This window comes from Gavia stellata, chromosome Z, assembly GCF_030936135.1.
Source record: "Gavia stellata isolate bGavSte3 chromosome Z, bGavSte3.hap2, whole genome shotgun sequence".
In the NCBI taxonomy this organism is placed as follows: domain Eukaryota; kingdom Metazoa; phylum Chordata; class Aves; order Gaviiformes; family Gaviidae; genus Gavia; species Gavia stellata.
This window is the reverse complement of record NC_082637.1, coordinates 18046670-18062649: the sequence shown is the minus strand read 5'-3', so window position 1 is coordinate 18062649 and position 15980 is coordinate 18046670. Positions and strand designations below refer to the sequence as shown.

The window sequence follows — 15980 nt, the reverse complement described above, 5'->3', positions numbered from 1 at the left end:
AACAGGAGAAACCTGCAAGAGCTGCATTTTCTTTCTGGTAAGGAAAGATGTTTTAGTATATGAAATATGAAATTTTGTTTTGAAAGATAATGATTAAACTGAATATTAAACTTCCTATATAAGCATTCTCCTTCTTACCGACTCATTAGTGCAGAGCTCCTAAGGTGTGTCACCCTGTAAAAGGGGAAGCATAATAAATACACATGGGGAAAGGTATAAGCAGGCTTGTGGAAGATTACTTCTTTAATTTCTTAAAATATTTTGTGTTGTGTGCATTGTATTTTCAATTAATTGATGTTTTAGGTAGATAGTGGATGGGGTAGATAGTGGATAGTTTTAGTGAATGAGGCTGTGGATGTTGTCTAACTGGACTTTTAGTAAAGCCTTCAGCATTGTCTCCCACAGTATTCTCCTGGAGAAGCTGGCGACTCGTGGCGTAGACAGGTGCACTCTTCGCTGGGTAAAAAACTGGCTGGACAGCCGAGCCCAGAGAGTTGTGGTGAATGGAGTCAAATACAGTTGGCGGCCGGTCACAAGCGGAGCCCCCAGGGCTCAGTTTTGGGGCCGGTCTTGTTTAATACATTTATCGGTGATCTGGATGAGGGATTGAGTGCACCCTCAGCAAGTTTGCAGACGACAACAAATTGGGCCAGAGGTGTTGATCTGCTGGAGGGTTGGAAGGCTCTGCAGAGGCATCTGGACAGGCTGGATGGATGGGCCCAGGCCAATTGGATGAGGTTTACAAGGCCAAGTGCCGGGTCCTGCACTTGGGTCACAACAACCCCATGCAGTGCTACAGGCTTGGGGACGAGTGGCTGGAAAGCTGCCCCGCAGAAAAGGACCTGGGGGTGTTGACTGACAGCCGGCTGAATATGAGCCAGCAGTGTGCCCAGGTGGCCAAGAAGGCCAACGGCATCCTGGCCTGTATCAGAAATAGTGTGGCCAGCAGGAGCAGGGAGGTGATCGTGCCCCTGTACTCGGCATTGGTGAGGCCGCACCTCGAATCCTGTGTTCAGTTTTGGGCCCCTCACTACAAGAAGGACATTGAGGTGCTGGAGCGTGTCCAGAGAAGGGTGACAAAGCTGGTGAGGGGTCTGGAGCACAAGTCTTATGAGGAGCGGCTGAGGGAGCTGGGGTTGTTCGGTCTGGAACCTGAAAGGGGGTTGCAGAGAGGTGGGTGTTGGTCTATTCTCCCAAGTGACAAGTGATAGGACAAGAGGAAATGGCCTCAAGTTGCACCAGGGGAGGTTTATTCTGGATATTAGGAAAAATTTCTTTACTGAGAGAGTGGTGAAACACTGGAACAGGCTGCCCAGGGAAGTGGTGGAGTCACCATCACTGGAGGTGTTAAAGGAACATGTGAATGTGGCATTGTGGGACATGGTTTAATGGGTATGGTGGTGTTACTTGATAGCTGGACTTGATGATCTTACAGGTCTTTTCCAACCTTAGTGATTCTGTGATTCTGTGTTTCTGTGATAAATTGATACAATGAATTAAGTTAATTAATAAAATAACAATTCAATAATCATACTATTACAGTTTTCGGTGTGTATTTTTGCGCGTGTACATGAATGTCTCCTGTATATCCACTCAGGAATCAAAACTGTTCAGACCAGATGCTGGAAGTGCAGAGCAGTTTCCATCCTCTGCTGGAGAGAATATAAACCTGTACATTTACTTTGCATAGCACTTCTGGGATGGATACTTTCAATAACAATATCATGTCTTGGTGTTCCTCTGCTCTGACAGAAGAAAAGGGTGAGAACTGCTCTCCAGTTTAGTGGTTGCCTTCCCTGGGAAGCAGGTTTTGGTTCCCGCTCTAGTTTATATTTGTTTAGGGAAAGAGAAGATGTCAGCAGTGTACCTCACTTCAGGAGAGACAGTATGGCTTGGGGGTAATAAATTTCCCTGAGATGTGGGAGATCCTGGGCTCAGCTGCCCACAGACAGATGAGGAAAGTCAAATGGATATTCCTAGGTGTTGGTGAGAGCTCTAGGTATTGAGCTGTTTTGCAAAAGGGCGATGCGTGTGACATGACCCTAATTATTTATCATTTTGCTCCATTGTGAATTTGACCTTTCTTTTTCCTTTGCTTTTCTAAAAAGTGTCTGAAATCTATTTTAATCCTTTTTCATCGAAGTATAAGTAAAAATAAAGAAAATTATAATTTCAATTTGATTTGAATACCAAATTCTCAGTTTCTCATGTTATTTTCACAACAAACACAAGTTAGTAATATATTTTTAAAATACATAAATATTTTAATTAGATTTAACTACCTTTTGAAGCAAATTATTTACTGCAATATGTGATATTCATGGATTACAATAAAAGAACTTATTGATTCTTAAAATGATAGTTCCGCTTATTTTAAAGGTTTGAGATCTCAGTACTTATTTTTATATTTGAAGAAACATGGGCTTTGGAGCCAAAGATCACCAAACCCCATGACTGAGGTCTGTCAATAGCTGCTGAGCAATGTCTTCTCCATCATCTCCTTCTCTGACAATAAGTAGAGAAAATGGACTTTTCCCCATCAGCAGAAACTTTAAAGATTACACTGATAATTGAGAGATTGAATTGGTTAAAAAAAGAATATTAGGTGATATTTTCTGGCTTTCTGGGTTTTGTGAGGGGGTGTGAGTTAAGTTACTTTCCTTTTCACATGACGCTTTGTTGAGAAGAATTACAGAAGGCTTCTCCCAATTTAAGCCTCTGAATTTTTACTTAGTATGGAGGCATCCTAAATGTCATGTTTCTAAATGGCACTCTTAAAATTACTGCCACTACAAAATTCTTAATTAATGTGAGTGTTCCAACATGAGATACGAGATGATTTTGCAGCTGAAATATTTTTAGATCTGTCTCTTTCAAACTTTTTCTCATGCCTGTAAAGTGGTCATTTCTAATTTGAAAATGTGAATGCATATTTTACAGTGATCCACTACAGAAATTTGCTGACACTTAAAGAATCAGTATGTGGCAATTTGCAATTGGTTTAAGGGTTGATAATACAAAACTGAAACAAACCATTTGGAGTCCCTACACAAAATGTTGCCTGATACTGAAAGGCTATGGTCTAACAGTTTGAACAGGGGGGGCAAATTTGAGGAAGATACGTTACTTGTGCTGTGACACGTGTTGATGCAAAAGCAATCTTGATGTGAAATATGTCTTTTTTGATCAGCATACAGGTCAGCATAGGCAGATTCAACTTTTTCCAGGACAGAACTCATTTGTGAGTCCTGACTCTTCATCAGCACTTTTTCCTAGCTGGTAGCTATCTGGACAGGAGCACTACCCTTCTTTTTCACCGAGAAATGGGGCTGAAGAAAGGAGGAACTGTGTAAAGATGGGGGATTGCAAAAGCAGTACCAGAGCTCCTCTGACAGTGGTGCACTGTTCTTGCCCAAGGTTAAGTGGAAGTCAGGCTTTAATTCTTTCTACTGTAATAAGTTTCTCTGCAGGAAAAGCAACTGCCAACATCAGATGTATTCAGGCACTTGTGGTAGGGTATTATTGGCTAAAACCAAAAAGACTCATTATTAAATAAAGTTGTCATATTACATAAATTTCTCTTTGTCTTCCCCTTCCTCCCCTCCCATATGCAGTGAGGGCAACATTACTCCTGTACCTTTATTTCTCAGAAATATGAGACTTAATTTGTTCATGCATGTAAAATACTATAAAAACTTTAGACAGAAGCAATTGCATGCTTACCAAGAATTAAAAATCTTTTGACGAAATGTCCACTGCTTAAATATTAGTTGAATTTACTAAAAATATACATATATTTATATTAGTGTAATGTTAATTAGTTAATTTTATGGTCACTTTCCATGGACAGTGCTGTGATTTTCTTTTCTAGTAATGAAACCTTTGAAGTGCTTAAGCTTTATACGTAACCACATGCTGTAACCAAAGCCTTTTGAAAGTAGTAAATTACTGTTCATTGGCTTCACTGGGCTCTGATCAGGTCCCCTGAGAGCTGCATTTATCTAATCATCTGCCTTGTGCATAGAATCACAACTGAGCAATAAATTGCAAATCTCCACTGCTAAGTGGGTTTAGTTATCAGCTAAAACTCATGAAATCTGTTTGAAATTGTGCAAGTTTGTAATTTTTAGATATGTTCTATGGCTATATAAAAAAAGGACTCAGTATTGCTGAATTTTATTAATCTCTCTTTGAATTCCTTTTCTGCTACCAGGTAGGAAGTCACATCAATATTTGAAAAATAACAGCAAGGCACATAAATCGAATCTCTAAGTATATATGGCTAACCTTGAAGTGAAGGACTTCAGTATTAGTCTGAAATCAAATGAAGATTTCTGGTGCTCTGAAAACTTCATTATTATTTTATTTTTTTTAATCGCTTTTAGTTTGAATCAGAATGAAACTATTAAGCTGGAAGATTAAGCTGTGGATGCCCCCTCCCTGGCAGTGTTCAAGGCCAGGTTGGATGGGGCTTTGAGCAACCTGGTCTAGTGGAAGGTGTCCCTGCCCACGGCAGGCGGGTTGGAACTAGATAATCTTTAAGGTCCCTTCCAACCCAAACCATTCCATGATTCTGTGATTCCCAGGTCCACCACTGCTCATAATTGGCACAGGGAAACTGTTTTCAGAACATCAGCCTCTGCCTTATCCTAGACTGACCAGTCTCAGGCAGGTAGAGACAGCCTTTCTGCTGCTTCAGCAGGTTACCTAGCTAAGACAGTGGAAGTTCATTAAGCTTGATATGATTTAAATTATAAAAGAATAGAAAATTTTCATGAAAATTTCACCTGAGAAAGTGTCACAGCCTTCAACTTAATAATTTCTGCCCTTCAACCTCAGCACTTGAAGTGTAGGAGATGCTGTTAGTACTCTGCTGTAGTGTGTGCTTCATAATCGAAAGAGATGAGCCATGAAAGGAACTGTCTTCCAGCTTTGCAAGATTCCTTGTTTGTGTTTACTTAACATAAGCTAAAAGCTGTCAGAGTGGAAACAGAGGAAAATAAAGAATATAGATCAACAGTTTCAGGAGAATAGTTTATCTTTTAAAAACAAAAGAAAAAAACAAACCCAAGCTCTTTTCTTCCTAAAGCTTTGCAAAATTAAGTACATTCAGATGAGGAAAGTTTTATCCACACAGAAAGACAACACAACTGCAGAAGTAACCTGTTTGCTAGCGCAAAACTGGCCAATATAAAGAAGTGACACTTCACTAGTCATTTTAATGCATTTGTATTAATGTGTTCACACAGATAGGTTACAGTAAATTCCAAGTCTGGAAATTTTAAAATAAAAAAATTGCTGCTGAGCCAAAAATCACAGAAGCGCTCCATAATAGCTTTGCAACATTTAAACAGAATTTGTTCCATGGAAGATGTTGAATGCGATATTTTTTGTTAAAATAGAAGGAATTTCATATTTAATTTGTATGCCTTTTTCCCAGAAGAAGCATGTTTTCCTCTAGGTGTGTGTATGTGTAAGAGGGAGACAGACGGGCAGAATGAAAATGGATAGCTGGGCAGAGGGGGATATCCTCACTTTCAGGTTGTGAAAAAAAATGGTGATGATTTTTTAGAAAGTTTTCAAGCACAGACACCTGTGCAATCATGAAAAGAATTTGGGTTCCTTGAAGAAAACACTCCCTTCTTCATCATCCTGTCCTTTCTAACACATCCCAGGAATTATCTGCAAGTTTCAGATGTTTTCAGGTGTGTTTAGCTTTGCTGTCTCTTACTGAAAGAGTAATATAGTTGCACCGCAAGAGAAAGATGGCATGGCCTATGAGAATCAAATTCTGTCATGGATAATACCAAATTTAGTGCTTGTTACGGTATGTTGTAATACAGTTTTAAATTACTGTTATTTCTACAAAGATTGTTTTGTTCTGTATAGGACATTGATTTCTCTGTTAGGTAAACTGATGATGCATGAAAGCAAAATAAATAAAGCTGTGTTTGAAGGTGAGATAAAAAAAAGTCCATGTTCATTTCACTGAGCATCTGCTAGTCAATCAAAATACTCAACTAAAGAGGAGGCAAGTTTTCCATGGAAAACATGTGAAAATTTTTTACAGTTCTTGATTCTCTGAACTTGTAGAGTGAAATCATGTCTCAGGTGCGTCAGGTTTGGTTTGAAAGATATCTTACAAGCAATTTCAATGAACGTCTTTTTCAAACACCTTCCACGTAATAACGTGGCTGATGAGTATTTGTGACTGAATTTCATGAATTTTTACTGATAAGTTTTGCTCTTTTTTATTAAATAATCAGACTTTGATGATCTTTCTGGAAACTCGGAAAACTTAATCTTAAGCAAAGCCCTGACTGCTCTGTAGCCTCAAGTCACAGCACCCAGTGCCTTAGAGATGCTGTTCTCTCTGCTGTGTCGTTTGTGAGACCACAGACAACTTCTGCTGGGGCAATCTGGGCATACCATAAGGATAGTCATATATCAAACTACACTGACTCAAGGACATTGAGACTGCTGTGTCAATGGGCAGCAACCAGGAAATAATAAAGAAAGCAAATCTGAATGACTTTTTACACATTTGTATATACAGCAAATTATGCAGCAAATTTAATTTAGAGATGAAATTTCCTTCTTTATGACTCAGTTTTCTTTGTGTTGGATATTTAAAGTGGAAAATAAAATGCCTGTTAGAATTCATAGTGCCTTACATTATCAAGCTTAGAACAAACATTGATTACCTAATACTAAGTAGTTTTTTATCACTACTTGGGTAGGCACTCATTTTGAACAAACTGTTCATCCTGTCTAGGATAGCCTGTGGCAATAAATAAACCACCAAAGCTTCAGCACCATGTTCCAGAGCTGTAAAAACCACCATGTTACTACCATAAGTTTTGAAAGTATAGTAGATAAATTATGAGTTAAAAGAACACTGAAAGAGGGCTATGAAACCAACTAGTTTTATTATACCAAAGTAATAATTAGTGTGATATTTTTTAATTTCTGTATAAAATAATTCTCTAAAATTTTTAAAAAATATGCCTTCAAACTTTTTTATACTTTTTTAATACTTAAACACTTTTTTTGACCTAGAGATATTTAACCTCTGAGCTATTTAGAAGCATTTAAAAGATTTCAGGAATAGTTCAGTACAGTGTGGTGCTGACCTCTGTACATTCAGTTAACGGCAACTAGTAGTAGCTGTACAGAGTTAGCTTCGGAGGAGCATCAAGTGCTATAGCTGTTTGCTGTGTGACTAAGGTCAGTTCTTGCTTCTCATTATGAGCTCTGAAAGATCTCATTACTCCCAGGATCTTTCTTTTTTTTCCTCATTCTCGAAAATTTTATGTCATAGGCCTATCTCTTTCTTACTTTTTGTCAACATTTTATAATACTTTATATAAATCTGGAACTCTGAGGTTGTAAGTTTTAAATTTATAACCATCCTCACTGTGGGGAGGAAAGCAAAAATAAATAATGCTAAAAATAGTTTGAAACAAAGGGCTACCTCTGTGTCTCAATAGCAGCTCCTTGAACCATCTTGTGAAGCTTTTGAGCTCGCTCTTGATTACATGAATAGTAGGATGTTCTGAACTGGTAGGCAAGGAACACATTGTATTACTTTCTCTGTACAGGTCACAAAAGAGCGACATGGGTGTTACATCTAATTTTTCTCACCTGGAGGAAAAATATAACGTGGCCAACAGAATGGCATTTGGAAACATTTGCTTAAAAGAAAATGTCTGATTCACTTCTAAATGAAAAATAAATCGTAACATAATAAGTGTTCTTCTTGCTAACTAATCAGCCTACTATATTCTGGGCTAAAATCAAAATACAAAAGTGGTACAATCTCATAGTCCTTAGCATTCAATCTTAATTTATTACTGAAGCCCTAACGCTAGCACTTCTGCTGACATTCAGCATCGGGAACTCCAGTGTGTTTTGCATAATCACAGTACATAGTGATCCTTTAAACCGTGGATTACTGTAGGATAAAAACACCTGGTTCTGCATTATGTTGGCTGGGTGGCTGGTTGTTGTGCGGCTTTGGTTAGCCTTCGTTGCATAAGTGCTCCCTGTGCTGGTGAAAAGTGAAGGTCAATCTGAAATCAAGCAACGCTTTGCTTAGGAGTGAGCCACAGATACACGTACTCCTGTTGTGATTATTTCCTAGTTGTTTTCCACTAATTTGCAGGATTCCTTGGAGACGTTTATTCTCTCAGAACAGTTTTGTGAAATATTTTGGTCGATAGCGGTGTAAAAGTGCTTGTGGTAATTGTACCTGTAGATCACAGTAGCAGTGATATATTAATTTAGTGTTTCCTTCTATATGGAAATTCTAGATTATTGAAAAGGAATCTAGCACAGCAAGAAGCCTATTACATTAATTTGAAAAGATAAGAGAAATTGGAAAGTTTTTGCCAGATGTGGTACAGATATGGTGAATACCATCACATGCTAAGCGAAAATGCATACAGCCTAGATAAAACCGAATATAGCACTTATTATTCACATTTATTGTAAGATTGAAAATGTGTAAGACATAAATCACATTGTGGTACACAGGGAATTACTTGTAAAGTCTATTTCATGCAATTTCTGAGTGCCAGTAAAAGGTACTTTGCCATCTACTCTTTCAAATGATAGTCAAGCCTAATCTCTGTAGGTTTATCTTGGAATAAAGTATTTTAAAACTAGGAATTTTCATACCACTCTCAATCCTATGCTGTTTTTCCTTTAGTGTGTTTTACAGTTACAGTTAATTATTTATATTCTCAGATCAGCAGTTTGTAAACTCAGAAGTATTTTCATGGATAAACATGAAACAAAGGGAATTTATAAACCTGGATCATTTGGTGAATACAAGAAGTAATCTCCGAAATCTAATGTAATCCATATGCTCTGTGCAAGTCTAGCAAAAACTAAATTCGTGGTTCTGAAATGTTTTGTGGCCAGTTAAACTATTATTGTTGTTGATTGCCATGAACCTTTACCAAGATGAGGGTGTTTTTTGTATGTCAGGAGGCTGGTGCTAGTATCATGATGGATGTGGCCTGGAAGTCAGTGCTGGAGTGGTGTGCTGGTGGCATGTCCATCATGTGTCCATTGTGTGGGGCTCCACTGCGACGGACGGCTGGAGCAGGGAGATAGTTGTGGAGCCATTCCTGCCTCTAGTCTTCTAGAAAGTCTAATGAGTCCATAGGGAACTGTCGACTGGTTTCTGTGCCTCTCCAAATCAAGTTTAGTTGAACAGATCATGTTCTCAAGCAGAACAAGAGGTCATGCGTTGGGTTCAGGCTTTCTCAAGTTCAGTTTCAGTTCTTTTATTGAACAAGAATAACTTCCTTTGACAATTTAACATTAAGGAGTTATCATAATTTCTTTAAAATCTGTTGTGTATATACCACCATCCCTGGGAATTATTCTGTCAGGATAGATGTATATTCTATGTAACAGGTGGATTTACTCACCATTTCTGTAATAGATACTAAAATTATGAGTCTGGCTTTCTACCATCTGTATCAAGCACTGTTAGCAGCATTCTAACAGTGTTAGAGGGGAGCCTTTAGATACTTCTGGAGCAAAATGGTGAAATGCAGTACCCATTTTATACTATGCAAGTTGCAGCTATTATTGTCCAGACTTCTCAGCTAGCTCTGAAAGAAGATAGTCTATGAGGTTGTAAAAATGCATGAAGGTTCAATTCAGGTTGTAAAAGTGGATGAAGGTTTTGATGTTATCTAATTTTTGTTTCTATTTTTTGCTTCAGTGCTTTTTTTCTCATCCTATAATTTTATTCCAGCACTGTAATGGTATGACAACATTTGCAAACAGATACTTACATTTAATATATTATCTGTTAGATACTTGGGTTTCCATTTGGATAGAAGCCTTAAAAAAATACTGCATCACTAAAGCACTTCTGATTGGCACCAGACATCAGTTTTAGTTCTATAAACCCACTAATAGGTTTTGACAGGAGTTTGGATAAGTCTACTGAGTACCACACATGCACACCTTTCAGATATGCCACTGAGTGATAAGCAATAGTACTGTCTTTATCCTAGATGCGTATTCTTGAGAAGGAAGACACATAATTAAATGTATTAATTACTTTGTCTTCTCTACTGACTGTGAATATATTGAATGAGTTAAAATAATGAGAGTTTTCTTAGCATTAACAGAATGTTTAAGCGTCTTGAGGTGAAGTTGGCAGCATGATAGAGACCATTTTTCTAAGCATGTTTTACCACAGTACATCAACCATTCTGTTTCTTCCTTTTTTTTTAGGTTTTACTGGGACTTAATCATGCTCATAATGATGGTTGGAAACCTTGTCATTATACCAGTTGGAATCACATTCTTCACAGAACAAACAACAACACCATGGATTATTTTCAATGTGGCATCAGACACTGTTTTTCTATTGGACTTGATCATGAATTTTAGAACTGGGACTGTAAATGAAGACAGCTCTGAAATAATACTGGACCCTAAAATCATTAAGATGAATTACTTAAAAAGCTGGTTTGTGGTTGACTTCATCTCATCAATACCAGTGGATTATATCTTTCTCATTGTAGAAAAAGGAATGGATTCGGAGGTTTACAAGACAGCAAGAGCACTTCGTATTGTGAGATTTACAAAAATCCTCAGCCTGTTACGTTTATTACGCCTTTCAAGACTTATTAGATATATACACCAGTGGGAAGAGGTAAGATTTATACGGTATAACAACATTTGCTAAGATCTTATTCCTACAAAAAACTAGTCAGATATCTCCGAAGAGCTACACAAGAATCAGAATGGAATAAAGTTTTTACACACCAATTAGTGTGATTACATACAGATGCTAGTAGAAAAGCCTTTCTGGAAAAAAAAAGCACAGAGTAACCATTTTCTCTCTGCTAACAATAGAGACCAAAAATATGTTTGGGATCATCAGCACCATAAGCATGGATGGGCTCCTATTGAGAATACTAGAAATTTTAGCAACCACCTAAATCTGCATTTGCGTTCAGTGACTAGCACTTAAACTTATGAAGTTAATACTTTTGTAATCACAGAGAACTTAAATTACATGTTCATATTTTACTATTTCAGTAGAAATTAAAACCATTTATAGTTGAGTAGATTTCCTAGAATGCGCATTATTTGAAGGCAATATGTAGGCTGAATATATCAAATACTGACCTTCTTTTAAAAAATGGATAGTTCAAATTTTGAGTCATTGCCTTCTAAACTGTCAACTCCACTATTTCCAGACGTGACCTTATGCTGCCTGCCAACTTGGGACGGTGACATTTCTAGGAAATTATGGTATTCCCTAATTTGGCATGCTCATGGCTAGGAAGTGTTTAATGCTTTGGCACATACCACCATGACTCAGTCATTTCATTTCTTGCCTGTCTGCATTTCTGTAGTTCTAAATATCATAATATATTTTAAAAGGAAGTGCTAAAACCATGGGAAAAATAACTACTGTTTTCTAAACCTTTCTTGCAGCAAGTGTAATGAGAATTATTTTGTAAAGCATTTTCATGGAAGCACTATTAAAATCCATTTGCATAAATTTATTTACCTACTTTGATAAAGATTTATTTTGTTAAAATGAATATTGAAGGAAGATTTGGTACCATTTCTAGTGCTTTTTCAGTTGGTTATCACCAGTATTATATTCATTTTCTGGTTTAACAGAAACCTGAATGCGAAGCCATCTCACAAATAAAGTCAGGTTATATATAAAAATGGCATGATGCTGGATGATACTAAGAATCAAAAGTCTAATAAATTTACAGTTGTTTCTCAAAAAGCTCCTGAAATAGGACATTATTTTTTATTATTGTATTTTGTAAATTTTAATTCTTTTTGCCTCCCTGTAATGCAGTGTAACTATGTTTTTGACACAGAAATAGAGCACTTCAGTTTTGTACTCAATTTAACTAAAGCAAATGATTGAGCATATTTTGCAGTTCTACCATAAAGCTGTGCTTTTGTCTCCTCTGTGCTTAACAGAGAGACAACCTTCTGAAATGCATTCAATGACATTATTTTTTGGCAGCTTGAGTTAATAGTTTGCCACTATGAAGCCCTACTAAGCAGAGAAATTAATACTTTTCTTTTTTCTCCCTTCTGTCTGTTGTCAAAAATAGATCAGGTATTCTAAATCAGAAATAGTTGAATTGGCCACTAAGTGGGACTAGAAGTGACCAGAGGATGTGGTCCATTTAACCTTTAGCTAATGGCTGCTTGATTACAGCTTCACCTTTGATTCCACTGGTAAAATTTGTGGAATACTTCTTGTATGTTACTTTATTTGGCAGGTATTGAAAGATAAGCGGAGTCCATCTTTTTGTGTTTGATAATACATTCTAGCACTCCCTGGATGTTCTCAGGAAGGTGAAAGAGGGTCTGAAGGGTTTTTTTGAGGTTTTTTTTTTGAGCCTGCAATAAAGCAGCAAGAAGCTTGTTGGCTGCTTTTAGAAAAGATTTCTGATGACTGTGAGTACGTGCAGGAACAGTGATATGTATACTGAATCAGGTTCTGATAAATCCCCAAATGAAATGTGTGCAAGAAAAAAAATGTTCTTTTGTTTTTTGTTTAGCATTTTACAGATATCAGAAATGAAGGCGGTCCTGGATTTTCATATTTGGCTTTTGTAACCACAGTTGATTATTACTCTGGATGTAGCTTGTGAAAATGTTCTGCACGGTGATCCATTACGACTTTGGAGAAATTGTGTGTTACAGCATTGTAATGTTTTAAAACAAAAAAAACGGGTAGGGATGAACTTAGCTGAATTAGGAAACAATAGCTGGATGATCCCATAGGGGTAGTCAGAGAGACCTTTGCTGCTGATATTAATCTTTTCTGTATTGTGTGTGTTTGCACATGCACAACAGGGAGTAACTGTTAACTAATTTTTATGACACAGAACTGGAGCCTGTTTGTGTGTGGTTAAAAGGATTTAATAGTTTTTGTATATGGGCCGACATGTTGGTTTTAAATGTGGTGCAGATAAATCTAAAATACTATGTATTTGGATCCAGAACAATGAGCATTATTTCAAAAATATTGAGAGGACAGCCAGCAAACTCATTCTTCGTAACCTGCCAAGAGGATACTTCACAGAAAACTGATTGATGAACAAACCAGGTTGTATAATAAGGCTGTTATCCCATTGAGGAATTTATAGGTCCTCCAACAGAAAAGGCAGGTTGAAATTGTTTGAGCTTTTCCTGTTCTAGTATTGCATACCTGGACTTTAACTTGGTCAGTATCCTGAACTTCAAGATGAGTAGGCAAAAATTTAAAAGATTTTTATATAATACTGGTGAAACATGGTTCCTTTTCTCTATTTATTTCCACAACATTTAAATCAAGATTGAGCTGCAAACAGCCACATAGAATAATATTGAGGTAAATAATGTATGCATTGCAGAAGCTTTCTCCTTAACTGTTACGAGGGAACAGAGCTATAGCCTGTGGTGCAATATATACGAAATCTGATTGATATATTCATATCAGTCTGATGTTAATAGCTTATCCAAATGAATAACTCAGTGGAAATGGGAAGAAACACTTTAACAAAGGGACAGAAGATATGTTGGTAAGAATTAATTTACTGAATTTGCAGATTCACACTGTCCTAAAACTGTGTTTTAGCTACAATGTCTAATATTCCAGTCCTTTACAACTCAGATGTTGACAAATAGATCATATACTTACTTAAACAAAATTATATACTATAACATGCAATTAAAAATTGTTATTTAAATTGTTGATTGCAAAAGGACACTTTTGCAGTCATTTCTGACAGTGGGTTTGGTTTGGATTTTTTTTTTTTTTTAGCATAGGTTCCAGTACAGGACTTACTGGACCTAATTCTTATTTACTTTAACTTATTTTATGAGACTGCCTAAGCTGCTGACCCCTGAACATTTTACATAGGTTTGCATGCAACTAGTAAGTTATTCTTTGTTAAATATGCTCATAGATAACTGAACAATTAAAAATAAAAGATATGAACAATTAGGAATAAATACTTTATTACATTCAAATGATATGCCACTTTGGTTTACATTTGTCTATAATATAAATTTACTGATTCTTTCAAATAACAGTATTTTCCAGAAGCTGCTTAAAAACCAGACTTTAATAGCTTTGCTTACAGCTATTCTAATCACAGGACAAGACCTAGTAGATGTATGAGTAAGTAGAAGTGTTACTTCTAAAACTGTACCCTAAGTCTTTCTCGTTCTGAGATGTCTGATTATGTAGAATTAGAACCAATTTTAAAGTGACTGAATGCTTATTGCAAGATGTGCAATAAAGGTTATGTTTTGCAGAAAATCATCTAGTAAAATATGTGATAATTGTAAACTGCAGCCATGTCTTATTTTGGTTTGACTTGTATGCAAATCTGGTTTTCAATTTGCCAAACCTTTTCAAGGTTCATGAACCTAGATAAGTGTTGATAGCCATTCTAGCTGTTGCTAAAGCTCAGGTGTTTAATGAAACATACTTCTGAGCATGTCACACAGGCGTGTCTTATTCTCCTTTTTACTGTTTTATTTCTAATAATCACGGTAATGCTGATCCAGAAAAGCTCATAAATACAAGCTTGCTTGAATGCTAAGTCTTACTAAAGTGCTTAAAAATTAAGTAAGTGTCTAAGAGCTTTGCCAAATCAGGTCCTGCATTTACATTTTCATCTGTTGCATCCACGCCACCAACCCTAATTACCACAGATCACCACTAGGTGTCCTCTCCTCGTTGTGCTGCTTGCTGCCAACACTTGCCAACAAAAATACATATTATGTGCATATGAGGTTGAGTCATTTTTGTTGCCTAAATAAAAATATTGTGAAAGAACACTTGTGTTGTCCGGACAACGGAAGACGACTCTTACTTCAGTAGCCTGCTGTTTCTGTGGTAGGTATACAGATGACTTTTGTCCCTTGCAGAAAATCAAACCACTTTTGATTTCCCCTACAGCCAGGTGAGAAGTCAAGGTTTTTTATCTCTCCTTTTGATTACTGACTGAGAAACTGTGTGGGAAGGGAGAGATAATGAGTTAGGTGGGTACTTGGTGTGTTGGCTGAAAACACATATCTTTACTGATTGGATTATTAATTTTATTTTATTTTAACAGGACTGTGTCTACAAGATGTGGAGTTTTCCTGTCAATTATGGTATTATACAGTTTAACTTACTTTTTTAATTAATGGTCCCATGGAAATGGGAGGTGACATAATAATTTTTTTCTTTCTTTTCATTCAGTTTTAGTTCCTGTCCTCCAAGGAGATAGTTTAAAATATATACTATAAAGTTGTGTCAATTAGTGAAGTACTGCAAATAAGCATACCATTACAGGTAGAGTGGCATTTTTAAAGTAAATTAGCTTAAAGTGGGACACACTTTTTTAGTGCCTATTACAGATGCATCAATCAAAGATGAGTTGTCTAGTTGATAGGGAGTGAGGGGAGGAAATTTGTTAAATAACTCTGGGGGAAAGAAGATGTAGGAGAGCCCACCTTCTCTTACTGGCACAAAGTCTGTGAATTCTGCAACATAGCCTCTGTATTGGTGTCTTCTGCCTTCCTACCATTAAGAAGATGGAAGTAGGAGAAAATCCCTATTTCCTGCCATTTTCTACAGGAAGGAAACAGAAACGTAAGTTTTGCATTCTTTTGGAAAGTCGTGCTTGGAAAATGCCTATTCTGTATAAAGTAGTGAATTTGTGTCCTCCCACATAAAGTCTATGGCTGGGGATGGGTTGTGTGGATCAATGAGAAATATCAAAACCTGAGCTGTTTGTCACTTTTCTGGGTTTTTTTTCTTAAGAAGTGTTCCCCAGCAGGACTAAGTAGATATGCAAACCAGTTATTCATGTTGTTGTTTAGTGTGGAGATACTTGGCTTGTGTATGTACATCTTATACAGCTGACTTCCATTTTGTGCTGGGCTGTATCTCAGACATCTGCGAAGTTTGCTTGGGGCTTCCTCCT

General features: G+C 36.9%; 1 protein-coding gene across 1 annotated transcript in view; it reads left to right on the top strand.

The window, feature by feature from the left end:
* Positions 1-15980, top strand: part of HCN1 (hyperpolarization activated cyclic nucleotide gated potassium channel 1) — a 197515-nt gene that overhangs the window by 14397 nt on the left and 167138 nt on the right. Inside the window, exon 2 of the mRNA XM_059833840.1 lies at positions 10261-10684. Coding sequence (XP_059689823.1) covers positions 10261-10684 — 424 coding nt within the window. The remainder of the gene's footprint in view (positions 1-10260; positions 10685-15980) is intronic.